Source organism: Branchiostoma lanceolatum, chromosome 2 (assembly GCF_035083965.1).
Source record: "Branchiostoma lanceolatum isolate klBraLanc5 chromosome 2, klBraLanc5.hap2, whole genome shotgun sequence".
In the NCBI taxonomy this organism is placed as follows: Eukaryota; Metazoa; Chordata; class Leptocardii; order Amphioxiformes; family Branchiostomatidae; genus Branchiostoma; species Branchiostoma lanceolatum.
In genome coordinates this window covers 38,345,700-38,360,110 of record NC_089723.1, presented here as the reverse complement: position 1 = coordinate 38,360,110, position 14,411 = coordinate 38,345,700, and the positions used below count along the sequence as shown (strand labels likewise).

Sequence of the window (14,411 nt, the reverse complement as noted above, 5' to 3'; positions counted from 1 at the left end):
TGACGCTTCCCTATGGGCCGACTAGGGTGACAGAGTCACACAATACCGGGGGACGCTATGATGGATGGTCGCTTCTATCTCACGCTGTCCAGACGTGGCCACCAAGCTCAGCCCGAGGACAGGATTTGGATGTCAATAGGAATGACACGGCCATTCTAAATCATGCCGTCCTGTCACCTACACCCTTGGCAGATGAGTATAATGGATGTGAAGCATCCAAAGCAGACTGTATTCAAGACTGGCCATTGTAAATACATCATTCTTTAAAAGTCTTATAGTTATATGGTAGTTCGGACATGAATAAAGATACTGTTCAAATGGTACATCAAACTTAGCTGACACCAAACAAGAACTCTAAATGCAAATTTGAAAAATAAGATGCTCTTGAGAAAATGAAGTCTTAACTTCAAAGTAACCACTGATATCTGTACATGATAACGTTTTCTATATGTAAGGTTTTGTAAAGTTTGAAGGGCAAAAGTGAGGGTTTTGACGTCAAGCACAATCTGACAGGTTTACAACAATGATCAAGTGTGAACAAGTACGGAAAATGGATAACATCTGAAAGGCTCAGATAGAACCTACAGATACAGCATGTACAAACCTTGCAAGGCGGCCTTGTTAGGGTTGTTGACTTAGAATCCAAAGGTTCTGGCTTCGAATCCCTGGCAGGCCTCAATTCTGTGCCTTGTAAAAGGCAAGTTACACTTATCCTTTAGATTTCCTCACTCGACTCAGGTGAAAATGAGTACCTAGATCCTGTTAAGGACGTCCCTTTAAATGGAATTTAAAGCTGAAGGACAACCACACCTCAGGCTAGTTAAAGAACCCACCACACTTAATCACAACAGGAGTAGGTGTCCCGAGGAGGGTGGATCAAACAAAGTGTGTTTATGTGTGTGCGTGTATGTGTGGAAGTATGTGTGTGTATGTGTGTGTGTTTGCGTGTGTGTATGTTTGTGTGTTTGTGTGTATGTGCATGTGTGTGTGGGTGTGTATGTGTGTGTTTGTGTGTGTTCATGTGTGTTTGCATGTGTGTGTGTTTGTATGTGTGTGTTTGTGTGTGTGTGTGTGTGTGTGTGTGTGTGTGTGTGTTTACACATACATACAAACAGGCGCAAAACTATATCTCCATTTTTCATGGAGATAACAAACCTCACCTTGCATCCTGTGAGTCCCAAAGGCCAGACAGGTGATGCTGTCACAGGTGAACTGCACCTGGCCTCCCCGCTCCTCCAGACCAGGTAAGGCTGCGGCACAGCCAGCTTCATCCCACCGCACCTGAACAGGTGAGCTGAGGCAAACACAAAAGTTTTCATTGTTACACATTTATAAGTACATTTCAAAGACAATTCAAACTCTACAACTGGATAAAAATTCAGGGATTTATTTCCGGACGTTTCGAGTGACATCCATCACTCTTCTTCAGCGTCACTAAAGTGAACTAGCAGGACTGTTCTAACCTTCACAAATGTACCTTTATAAGTACGAAGCAAGGATACAGTGGAAAATGAAACACATTTCACTCAAATGGTAGACTAGGCCAGGTGAAATTAAACCTAAAGGCATATTACCGTTTATACAAAACAAACAAGCAAACAATCAAGCAATCAAAGCCATCGTCATCCCACCTGAACAGCAGAAGTGAGCTGACAGACAACACAAAAGTTTCAAGTGTCACTAATAAATGAGGGATGTGCGCCAGTACCCAGTACTAGTAGTAAGTCTAAGAGTAATGTGGAAATCATTTAGGCCACAGCAAGTAAATCTTATCGACTATACATCCTCTGGAGAACTCAAAACTAATGAGAGAGTGCAGGAAAAAAAATATGTCAAAAAAAAATGCTGCTAAAATTTCAAAACTACAGGAAGCTCAGTAACACAAATTGAACCACTGAACATGCCATCGTACAGTTACTGTAGTTCTCTGTGACTTTCTTACAGTTATGCGAAATCTTTAATATTAGTTATTACTATAGTATAATAACTGCTACTACTACTTGATACCGGCTTCATTTCATGGCAGCTTTTACCTCCAATGCTGGACTACCTTATCTTTACCACACAGATGTCACACGAGTACAAAGTATAGTTTCACACTTAACAGCTTTGTTCCATTTCTACATCCATGACTAATACCACAGCATCAGAAACAAGAGCTTTTAAAAAAAGCTGGCGTTTCGGCTACGTTTATGAGTGTGAATTGTCTTTTCCCTTTACTTGAAGTAAAATCTGCCAGAGGAAGTCACTCAAGGGCTGTTCAGTCTATAAGAAAAATTGTCATTTTGGGAAATGAGTACTGTTTTAATAGAGAAAGGCAGATTGGGGAAAGCAATTTTGAAGTTACGTCACTTAACTTAAGTGCTTTTGAAAAAGCTGGTCTTGGCCTACAACTTGTACTTATTTGTAAAATGTATAATAGGCTCATTATAAAAGCTATCAATGTAATTATGTACATGGCACGCAATAAAACATAAAATTTGAAAAAGCACCATTGAATCATCAGCACTATGGTAATTAAGTGAAATAGAAGTTCATAACAGCTAAGGTTCTATCTAAAATGACTACCAAATGTCAAACAAATCAACAGCTACCTCATCCGTATTATTCTGGTTTCCGCATTTACAACATTTCTTCCTTATTTTCCTGGGTAATTTTGCTAAAATTCATGAAAATTCCCATAGTTTTGTGCCGAGCGGCGCCACTTTCCACGTCCGTGTTGTCTGAATGAAGTCGATACTGAACAATGGAGCATTTGCTACTGTAACAAAGGATCGCTGTTTTGCAAACAACATCAAGAGCCTCTGTTTACATCGGGGATAGAAGTTTAGTGGCGAGTGTTTTGCAAGAATCATCTTACCGCGCATAGGAGCCGCTGCACGGTATTTTCCATTACAATGAACAGAAAAATTCGAATGCCGGGTTTGGAATCTATGAAGTCCTGTTCATAAGACAAAGGCCTTGTATATATTAAATGAATATTTAAAAATAACAAATATAAAATATTTCTTTATTTATTAATGAAAAAATGAAAAAATGATATTCATAAATATGATATTGATATCCATGCACGGACACGAACCCGGATCTTCTGGGTCCGAAGTGCTTCGCGTTGCCAGATGGGCTAAGCTGCGGTACGTAACCCGTCTCTCTGTACGTAATGCTATAACCTCACTATATGGTATCATTTATGTCGATTTTTGGTCGTTTTCTTGACGAAATCATTTTTTCTTCTTCTGCAATCTTGTGGAATAGATGTAATATGGTCATTTTTCAGGATATCAAAGTCCGAAACCACATTGCAATGATATTTCCGAACAGTTGTAGCAGTTACATGCGGTCGCCCTCCTGTGTGTCATGCAAATCTAGCCTGCCTGCCTTTTCGTGCTCCCTTGCCATATAAGGCAACGGCTATACAAGGATTTGGGAACGTATTGCCATATAAGGTCTTCTGGTGTGCGACACAGTGTTGAACCAAACAGCATGCATCGAAGCATCCTGCATGCGATATGCATGCATCGAAGGTAAAAGCCAGGACATTGCGTTCCGGCGCGAAGGCGCCGAAACGCAAAAAACTATAAATAACCCAGTGTAAATCTATATCTATTTTTGTGGGGAAAGGAGCTTTTGCATTGCTTAAAGTTTGCTGTTGAAACAATGAGAACCAAAGAACTGTATGGGTGTGGCCTGCTCTGGAATTGTTTATGTCAGTTTTATATGCTACAGTAAAAACTTAGTAAGGGTAAGCAGTCATCCTTAATTGAGGTGAAGCATGGTGCCTTTTTCAAGTGGCTAGTGGTAGTGCAATGAAAAGCACACCGGGTCACCCCTACTCTCATCGATAAGTGTGTTGGGTTCTTTTACACGCAGAGGTTTGACGCTTGAGGCTTATGCCCGAAGCTCCCTCATACACCGGGCCGCCAGCTTTACGTCACCATCCAAAATGGCGAATGCAATCCCTTACAACATGTCCGAGCTGGAGTCGACCCTAGGATCAAACTCGGGCCGCAGGATCCACTGAATTTGATCCAGATGGCAAAGCGTTACCGCTTGGGCTACGGGAACTTAAACTTGGCGTTCTCCTCAACAACAGCTCTCACCTTGGACTTTTCTCATCCCTTGTCTCAGTCTCCATGGAGATGTCTTCTTTCTTCCTTTTCTTCCCTCTTTTCTTCTTTTTCTCATCTTTAGAGCTCTCCTGTTCACCAGCTGGTTTATTTACTGAAAGTAAATATTATATATGAGAGCTCAATTTTTTCCACATTTACGGACAGGAAAAAAAAAAACATTACAGAAAGTGTTTTTGTTGTCTTCCACTGCCTCCAGAAAAGAAGCCAAACCTAACAAATTAAGTTCTAGAGTTTGCAATTGAATTAGAATAGTCATATTTTTTAATTTGCTTCATTTTTGTCTTGTTATTTGGAATTAGCTTTTAGGCAAGAAGTTGCAATAAACATATTACTATTAGGTTAGTTTTCCTATTGCTTGTTAGCAGTGTGACAATTTTTCAACTCACAAAAACGCAAACCTCGCCAACCACGACTGAAATTAGCTGTTCAGAAAACACGAAAAATCCAGCATGACCACAACAACAATACCACGACATGAATCTGTCAGCATTATGACAGACGTCGTTTGTAATTACAACCTGGGACTGGCTATCGGATTAACACCCCACCAGAGGACTGGTCTGTCTTTGTCACCCAAATGTCACATCAACACAAGGGACACAAGTAAGGATTTACAGTTCTATAGCTGACACCATGTAAAGCCCGTCACACTTGTGCATATATACAAGACGTCCGCAGGAGTTGCGTATTAACATGTTTTTGGTTTAGGTTAAGTTTGCAGCTGAAGAAGTCATTTCTTTGGTTCGAAAACCAGGCTGCACAACGGTAGGTCAAAGTGAAAAACTACTTCTTCCCTCAAACTTTACTTAAACCAAGGAGATGTTGATGCGCAACGCACTTGAATATACACACAAGTGTGACAGGGCCCTAAATGTCGGCCAGGTAGAATAGTGACTATCATGTAACCCAATGGGAACAGTAGGGATGTCCTAATAGCTCATCTGGTAGCAGCCTCACAGTCGAGCTCGTGGTTCCAATAAGTTGCTGGGAGACCCCTGGTTTAATCCTCGGAAGGACATCTCGTTTGGTTTGGGGCTGCACCCGTATTTCGGAAGGGACATAAAATGCAGTTCCCATGTTTGAGGAGGTGCTCTTTCAGGTACATTAAAGAGGAAGGGCTACCAACCCCTCCCGGTAAAAATATACCCTGCTACTAAAACAGCAAGGAAACTTGCTGCCATATATGTGTCACTAGGACTAGGCACTACAAGGGTCTGAACGAAAAAACGAATGAGATATAATGAAAATCTGAAATAAAGTAATGAAAATTGCTGTGCTTTCACCGGAAGATGTTTTGAAAGAATGAAAAGATAAGGAATCTGGAGTCTGTTATCAGCAGATGTGGACAACCCAAGCGGACTGATCACGAAGACAATGTTTTTTGGTCTAGTTAGATTTGGGTCCAGTTATGTTGGCTGAATTCCTCGGCTCAAAACAGGATTTCTACCTTAAAAAGTAAGCCAGGAAGACTGGGTTTGTGGTACATACTGTTTGAGGCCTGCTTACCTGCTTGCTGTTGCACCATGGGAAGTGATACTGTTGCGACTCTGACCTGCTCTAGATCCTCATTGGTCCCCTTGGTTGCTATGGAAATCTGTTGAAAATCAGGGGGGGGGGGCAAAGACAAATTGTTTCAGTCTGAAATAAGGCCACACCGATTCAATTGGTGGATTCTTGGATTTAACAAAAATTATGCATAACTGGAAAAACGTAATGAAATCAAGGCCTGAGGAGCGGGTTAGTGCTTTTTTTTGTTACGCCCAGTTTTATGGAGTAAATACAGTCATATTTAAGTGTTCTTCCCTGCCCTCTGTTTTTATGATGTCTGCTTGCTGTATTTTCACATTGAAATGTTCGAGAACCATGGAAATACATAATTGGTGTGGCCTAATTACTGAACGTGTAGGTACAAATGTGTAGGGCACATTGGTCATAAGCAACATCTAAAACCATTTTAAAAGCTTTAAAATAAAAGATTCATGGGAAATCTGAATGAAAATCTCACTTATTAAAGTCAATATTGGTAAGCAAATGCCTGAAGTTGGCAGCCTTGAGACTGTGTCAAGGACTTTTCAAATAGACTTAGGAAGAAAGACAAAATGACTTTCCGTAAGAGTTGGAATCTTTGGCCCCCATAACTTTAACCTTTAGCACACTGAAGTAGCTGTTTAGCAAATCATTCTCTATTGGTTATAGAATTAGGCAGCAGGGAGAAGGTTAAAAAAATCTTCATGCTCATTTTTTGTCCACCCTGCAGAATATTTCTTACCTTTCCCTGCTTATTTTTTGTCCATCCCACAGAAAGTTCCTTACCTTTCCCAGCTGGTCTCTGTCGAGGTAACAGCACGCCGTGGAGAGGTCGGGTTTGGGTGTGGCGAAGGTCACAGCTCTGAGCAGGTGGGTCTTCCCACTGGTCAGCTCACGCTCCTGCAAGATACAACATTATTGTACTGTAAGTTCAGTGATTATAGTTTGAATACACATCAGGGCTCGAAATACTGGGTGCATGTGCACCCAAAATTGGACTTAAGAGAAGGAGTTGGGTTTGTAAATACGTTTTCTGATATTCTACGTTCTTTCAAGTTGTGCACCAAAATCATTTCTGTGCACCAAGATTTTTAGGTTAGGTGTACCAGTGCAACTATGCCCAAAAACGAATTTCAAGCCCTGCACATACATACACACCTGACTGAATGTAACATGTCCTGACTGTATGTGTTGCACCCTCTTGGACATCAATTTTTTTTTTAAGTTGAAGGAGTATTTGTCTTGACATGAAATAAACAAATAAACAGTAAGGGGATACAATTAAGATTAAGAATCATTTATGGGAGCACCAGATACTTGTTGGTTATCTTGGGCCTCCCACATCTGCTATCGTATATTAAACCCTAATGTCAATATCATCGTTCTAAAATCTACCAAATCATGAAAGAAGATGAAGTGAATTCAAAGTACTGTCAAAATATAAAACAATTGAAGGATAGGCTTTCAAGCAAAAATGAATGGAATAGCTAGCTAATAAACTAGTACAATCAAATGGGCAGGTGTGTCTCTACAAATGTCGTAAAGGAAAACGATCTCGAACCAGTTTAGCTTAAACGAACTCAATGAACAGATGAGCTAATCTTCCACTGGGTGTGACGGGAAGACAGACGCTATGTACAGTATTTACAGGTTCATTTTACCAGGGAAATTCCCCTAGCTCTTTTCGACAAGCATAATGAACAGTGGACCACGGCTTAACGTCCCGTCCTATAAGGACTGCGACCCTTTCCGGTAGCGTGCATGTTGGGTGAGCGACACAGCCGGGATCAAACCCGGGGCTTCTAGTTCCAGAGGCAAGATTGCTAACCACTGGACTACGCGTGCGCCACGCTACAACCACTTCCAACCCTCAGCATGCTAAGGTAGCCACTTGGCACCGACTGTACACCGGTTATGAAGTTAGGCAGAAGGTTAAAAGACAGTGTAGAATATGGGGGGGATGCCTTTTGCCAAAGCCTTTCTGCACAAGCCTTCACTGTAGTATCTTTTAAACCTTCGGGGATGCTAAGGAAGCCATTTGGCACCTAATACACATTCACGTTATAGGGTTAGGCAGCAGGTAGAATGTTAAAACTAAGACAGTCACTGTGGAGAATAAGGGATGATGATTTTCCCAAAGCCATTTTGCACACACACAACGCCTTCACTCTAGCATCTTTCTAACCTTAAGCATGCTAAGGAAGCCATTTGGCACCGACTGTGCACCGGTTATGGGGTTAGGCAGCAGGCAGCTGGTTAAAAGACAGTGTAGAATATGGGGGGATGCCTTTCGGAAAGCCATTCTACACAATCCTTCACTCTATACTAGCATCTTTCTAACCTTTGGCATGCTAAAGCAGGCACTGGGCTCAAAATCTATTTATTTAAAATACATTTATATACATATATTATGTTCATATTATAGGGTTGCATGTTAAAAGAGAGTGCAGAAAAACGGATGATGTTTTGTGCCAGAGGCAGCCTGCTGAAATGAGCCTCTGCTTTCCTAGTTAAAGTTCGGGCACAACTTCTGTTCCCGCAGACCAGACAGGCGCCGGGGGACAGATATGGGCTGCAGATGGATGTGGGAGGATATCACAGAGATGGGAATACTGGGGTCCTGTGGAATGAGGCCGGCCTTATCTGCTGGACTTCGCCCCTAATCCTCCCCCACTGTCCGCACCTGTACCCCGTCCCTGCCGTCGCGTTACAGATCAGGCTACGGCCATGCCGATTCGATCACACGGATGACATCAGCATACACATCAACTTTCATCCATTTCTTAATAGGTAGCGCGCGTAGTCCAGTGGTTAGCGATCTTGCCTCTGGAACTAGACGCCCCGGGTTCAATCCCGGCTGTGTCGCTCACCCTACATGCGTGCTGCCGGAAAGGGTCGCAGTTTTTAAGCCGTGGTCCACTGTTCATTGTGCTTGTCGAAAAGAGCTAGGGGAATTTCCTTGGTATAATGAACCTGTAAATACTGTACATAGCGTCTGTCTTCTCTGTCACGACCAGTGGAAGATTACTTCATTTGAGCTTAACTGGTCCAAGATCACTTTCCTTTCCTTTTCCTAAACCCACAAAAGTTTTCGACCATACTGTAAATACTGTACAAACTGCTGCATAATGAGCAAATATATGCCGTGAATTGCAAAAACAAATTTGGGAAACAGATTGAAGTAAATACTGTACAAACAGTTGCATAATGAGCAAATATTTGCCGTGAATTGCAAAAACATTTCGGGAAACAGATGCTAATGTTGTTGAATGCCAAAGTCAATTCTGAAAGTCAAAGAAGAAAGAACAAAAATAAAGAATCTATTGCTTGGCATACCATTTCCATAAATTGCTCAAACTTCCTGACCACTTTGTGGATTTCATAATGAAGGCAACTTCTTTCCAACCTTTTCTTTTGCAAGTTTTGGGGTTCCCAGAGGATGTCATACAAGCAATCTAGTCAACATGGCCTATGTCGTAAAAACAGACAACCGCCACTTGTTTGACCACCTCTTCTAGAAAACCCAATTTCCCGCAGATTACGAGGGAAATGATGGCCTTAGTCTCATCTTCGGTGATCTGCGTTTGTTTGGCCCCTGAGAGCGGGGCCGGCACTAAACCGCGATCCCTTTTCCAATGGCCGCACCTGCATCCATGTCCCAGATGCCGTATCCTAATTTGGGCCGATCCATAAAGGGACAGATGGACGCCGTTTGTTCTTGGGATGTGTCAGAAAGCTCATTCCCTACAAATGACCGGGGGGAAGATTACACCGTGTTTTGTGGCTCCCCGGGGGGGCGGGCGTGCTCCTCAGCGCGGTATCCTTCCAGCCAGGGCTCCGTCTCCCGAGTCCTCCCGGAGCGATGCCGTAATTCCAGACAAGATCACGAGACGAGAAGAAGCCACCTGTTAAGGAAATGCCCCGACTCCCAGAAGGAATCCTCCGATCTCATTTAGAGGCTCGGACTGGAATGAGATGTCAGGGGAACGACCACCTTGGGTGTCGGACTCATCAGCTGCGGACCATATCGTGGACCATCAAGCACCGGGAAGGACTGCTCATCTCGTCATGATGTTAGACAAGAAGTTGTTGAAGTCCTTCCACACCATACATGGTGCATATGGCGGTGCCCATCTCTGCTCCGAAGCAATTGGGCCACACAACTTTGTGCAATTAGCCATTGACAATGTTGTGGACCATCAAGGACAAGGAAAGATGCCACTTTTGATGATGCTGACTCGGAAAAAAAACTTATTCAAGCCCTCCCACACCATACATGGTGCATATGGCGGTGCCCATCTCTGTCCCGAAGCCCTTGGGCCACACAACGCAATCACTACAGCAGGGGGCTAGAGGTGTGTGTGTGTGTGTTTGTGTGTGTGTTTGTGTGTGTGTGCATGTGTATGTATGTGTGTGAGTGTGTGTGTGTGTGTTCAACGCCCATACTCTTTCCCAAATGTGGAGTGGTAAGTAGAGAAAGCAGTAAGCATCGTTTTCAAAGCCTTTGGTATGACTCGGCCGGGGATTGAACTCCCAACCTACAGAATGTAAGGAGTACACTCTACTCACTTGGACATTGCACCGGCTCACGATGCAGTGGCACGAAGAAATGCTCATTCTGCATGAACTTCATTTGTTCCTCGTAAAAATTTGTGGGAATCTCAAATATCCCTTTCAGAGACTGTGGATGCTGTCTGAAACGTCTGGCTGTTTCAAAATTTTATCCAGTTGCTTGAGTAATTATTTTTGGCGTAAACTTTATACTGTCCCCCCGTAAAAGCTTCTGTGCATCTTCAAGTTGTCCCTTCCACTGTCAAATATTGATTCTTCAAGTCAAGTCCATTAGGAGTGTCTCATCTGATCATCTGACCTTCTTCAGAAAGTCTGTCTACCAGTGTTATTACCTCTGCCAAGATTATATTTGGGGTGCAATTTGTGTGTCTGTTTGTAGACTCGACAAGCTGAAAGAGATCCTTGTGATCTTTGGTAGGTTTGGATTTAGAGTTTGGATTTTACTGGAATCAGTGCAATACACGTGGGACACAGGCAACTATTGCTGATGTCGTGACCCACACACATATATAATACAGCAGTTTTTTAGACATGCCTGGAGTGGGGAAAGTCGTGCAAAGTGGCAGTAAAGCAGTTAAGTTGGCATATGGTCCTTGTCCGTTGTTTGTAATGATTTTTTGCGAAGATCAACCTTGAGAAACACTGTCATTCATATGTGACTCTTGTGAAGGGTTCTTGTTCCTTATATAAATGCGTTCCCACACAAGTGGGACCTATTGTACAACACATTTAACAAGAGAGCTGCGTACTCCGTGCATCACAGCACTTACAATAGTGGCTCAACACCCACACATGAACCTTGCTCTGATGCAGCTCAGCTGATTAACACGACAGCTTCCAATGTTGTCGTTCCAAGAGGCCATTAGTAGCATTTCAGCTGAGTGAGTTATATTTGTTCCAGGCCACAAACTAAAAGCCTGCAGCACAATACTTATGGCCAGCCCAATCCAGTCAGGCCTAACAGGAAGGGAAAAGTATGAAAAATTTTGATCACTGTAGAGTCTTTTATCTTATCAACACAGCCACTACTTTTGTAAAAAGAAAAACGTTTGGGTAGAGTGACAAGTTAGCTATTTCTCAGTCAGGTAAGGCCACACCAATCTAATTTCTTGGTTAACAGATTTTTTTTTAATTTTTGGCAACGCAAATTTAATTTCTTGGTTAACGATTTTTATTTTCAAAAAACAAAAGTTTAGAAAAAAATCATCAGGCTGCATGGGCCAGCCTTCTGTTTTCATGATTTTTTTTTTTCTAAAATTTTTTTTTGGGGAAAATAAAAATAAGAAATTAGATTGGTGTGGCCTTAGCAAAAAAAAATCATGAAAACAGAAGGCTGGGGTGAAAACTTGCACCTGACCCTGTTCACACCCTGAAATTGTGTGCACCAAGGTACAGTCTGACTTTCCTCTGAGATTCTGTTTTCATGTTGATTTTGGAATTTAGCATTTAAAAAAAAAATCTGTTAACCAAGAAATTAAATTGGTATGGCCTAAGATTACAAATAGCTCAAATAGGAAAAGAATGACAAATTTTGGTCACTGTACAATCTTTTATCAACACAGCCGTTACCCTTTGTAAAAAAAAAATCCATGGTTGAGTGACCAGCGTAAAGATGTCAAAGTTAGCTAAAAAAAAACGTCCACAGTTGAGTGACGAGGCAAAAGATCTCAAAGTTAGCTATTCCTCAGTCAGGTACAAATAGCATGACCCCTCAAATAGGAGGTAATCTGGCCGGCTTCAGATCAATGGAAGGCCCTGCAATCAATTGCCTCCTGTGGCTCCGAGCGGCGCTGTGTCCGCTCGGCTGGAGCGTGGCGGGAGATGTGACAGCTCGAGGCACAGCAGTGGTCATTTCGACTGGCCTTTGCTACAAGACTTAACCCGGTAAGCTCGGAATCGATGAGAGCTTGGGTGATCAACTTTTCCTTTGGCAAAATGTCCCGCTGAATCTTAAGCACCCCTAAGTATCATTGGATTCTGCAGAAGTAATGGCAGCTGAATGCGCAAATGGGCTCTCTGTGTGTAAAGTGACAGAGGTTGCAAAGCCGTGCTTAGTGGCTTTGCCAATGGCCACCTTTCCCTTATCATTTTCCACATGGCGGGGCCTTAACGTGCCGGACCTCTAATCTCGGTATCTCCGGTTGACTGAGAGCAGGGGTGATCCATCTCTGCCAGCCCTGAATTGACAATGTCCTGCAGCCCTGTTTGAAATGGTCCTGATGCTGGGGAACACCGATGACACATGTCAAGCCGACGGACAATCTATCGATCCCCCTGCCCCCAGAAAAGCGCCCTTATCCCCAAATCTCCCGATCGATGGACGCGTGTGCCTTTAGATTCACTCCTGTACCCAAATTGATGTCAATAAAGCGGACATTCTGCCGCGGCTACAGTGGTGACAGATGCCTTATCAATGGTCACTTTGCCCACAGCATGGCCGCGGCTTACAGAGGTAATCCTCGGGTCCCGGAATCGATGGCAAGCCCGGGCAGTAAATTTAGCCTGGCCATAAGTACCATAAAGCTGGGCTCGAAATTCAGTTTTGGGGGACAGGTGCACTGGGATGTACTCTGTGGTTCGATCAGTAACAGCCTCACAGTTGAGCTCCTGGTTCCAATTAGTTGGTAACTGGGGGACCCCAGTTTAAGTCAGGAAATTCAGTCCAGCCATAAATACCATAGAGCAGGGCTTGAAATTCATTTTTTTTGGAATAGGTGCTCTGGGATGTCTCCGTGTTTCAACCGGTATCAGCCTCACAGTTGAGCTCCTGGTTCCAATTAGTTGGCAACTGGGAGACCCCAATTTAAGTTCCTAGGCAGTAAATTTGGCCCAGTCGTAAGTACCATAGAGCAGGGCTTGAAATTCATTTTTTTTGGAATAGGTGCTCTGGGATGTCTCCGTGGTTTAACTGGCAGCAGCCTCACAGTTGAGCTCTTGGTTCCAATTAGTTGGTAACTTGGAGACCCCGGTTCAAGTTCCTAGGCAGTATTTGGCCCAGCCGTAAGTACCAAAAAGCTGGGCTAGAAATTCATTTCTGGGGAAAGATGTTGGAAAGGGAACTGTCCTTGGTACTGAAATATCTGTTGCCCTTGGTGTTTGCTTTTTCTTTGTGGCCTGATTGTTTCAGGAGTGTAGCAGGGCTTATGAGTCATTTTCAGGAAAAGGTGCACTGGTGAAGATAACATAATAGTATTTCGATCCCCGAGAAAGCCTATAGATACACATAGATGTATACAGACATATAGGCACCCATAGCTAAAAATTAGGCGTACAGCTCCAATTTTGGGTGCACAAAAGTGCACATGCACCAGGGCTGGAGACAGCGCTGAAATTCACCCAGTATTTTAAGCCCAGATGAAGCCTATGACAGGTTACCTTTATATACGTATCCGTATACAGATATTACATTACATGGAAAAGTGATCTTTGTAAGGGTAATATCACAGAGAGATGCTATACGAAAATTTCAGAAGGAAACAGAACTTTTATTTGAAGTGGTGCATTTTTATACACCTGTTGGAGACAGTGCTGGTATACACCCAGTATTTCGATCCCTGATGAAGCCTATGACACTTACCTTTACATAGTTACGTATCCATACATACAGATATATCGGCCACCACAGTGAAAATAATCTGTTAACACTATCAAATTGTAAGTATTTGGGGGTGACATAAAACTACATGTATTATGATATTGGTTTTACAATAAAACGTCAAAGGCTGCCACACATAGTCCCCTTGCTGATATTATTAGACAGTCAGTGCCAACTGAAGTTTTCAATGGGTAAAAACCAGACAGCTGGAGACAGTGCTGGTATGCACCCAGAATTTCGATCCCAGATGAAGCCTACGACAAGTTACCTTTACATACATATCCATATACAGATATATAGGCACCCATAGTGAAAAATTGGGCGCACAGCTCCAATTTTGGGTGCACCAGATCTGGACACAGCGCTGAAATGCACCCAGTATTTGGAGCCCTGATACAGCCTATGACAGGCTGTCGAGGCGAGCAAGCTGCCGGCTGTCAGGCTAATGGATGAGTGCATGACCCTCGCCGCCGAGTCGTTTGGCGCAACAGGGATCAATGCAGATTTGTGCTGTAAATTTTGGCCGCCGGTCGGACAAAGCGCAGCGCGTAAATGGGACACAGTGGGGTCCTCCCGGGAGACACAGC

The 14,411-nt window shown here is 43.1% G+C and overlaps 1 protein-coding gene across 1 annotated transcript in view; it reads right to left on the bottom strand.

Annotated features, from left to right (window-relative positions):
• Positions 1-14,411, bottom strand: part of LOC136427060 (uncharacterized) — a 107,706-nt gene that overhangs the window by 25,793 nt on the left and 67,502 nt on the right. The window contains exons 9-12 of the mRNA XM_066415777.1: positions 6,444-6,557; positions 5,637-5,724; positions 4,101-4,221; positions 1,161-1,294 (exon numbers count right to left, since the gene is read on the bottom strand). Coding sequence (XP_066271874.1) covers positions 1,161-1,294; positions 4,101-4,221; positions 5,637-5,724; positions 6,444-6,557 — 457 coding nt within the window. The remainder of the gene's footprint in view (positions 1-1,160; positions 1,295-4,100; positions 4,222-5,636; positions 5,725-6,443; positions 6,558-14,411) is intronic.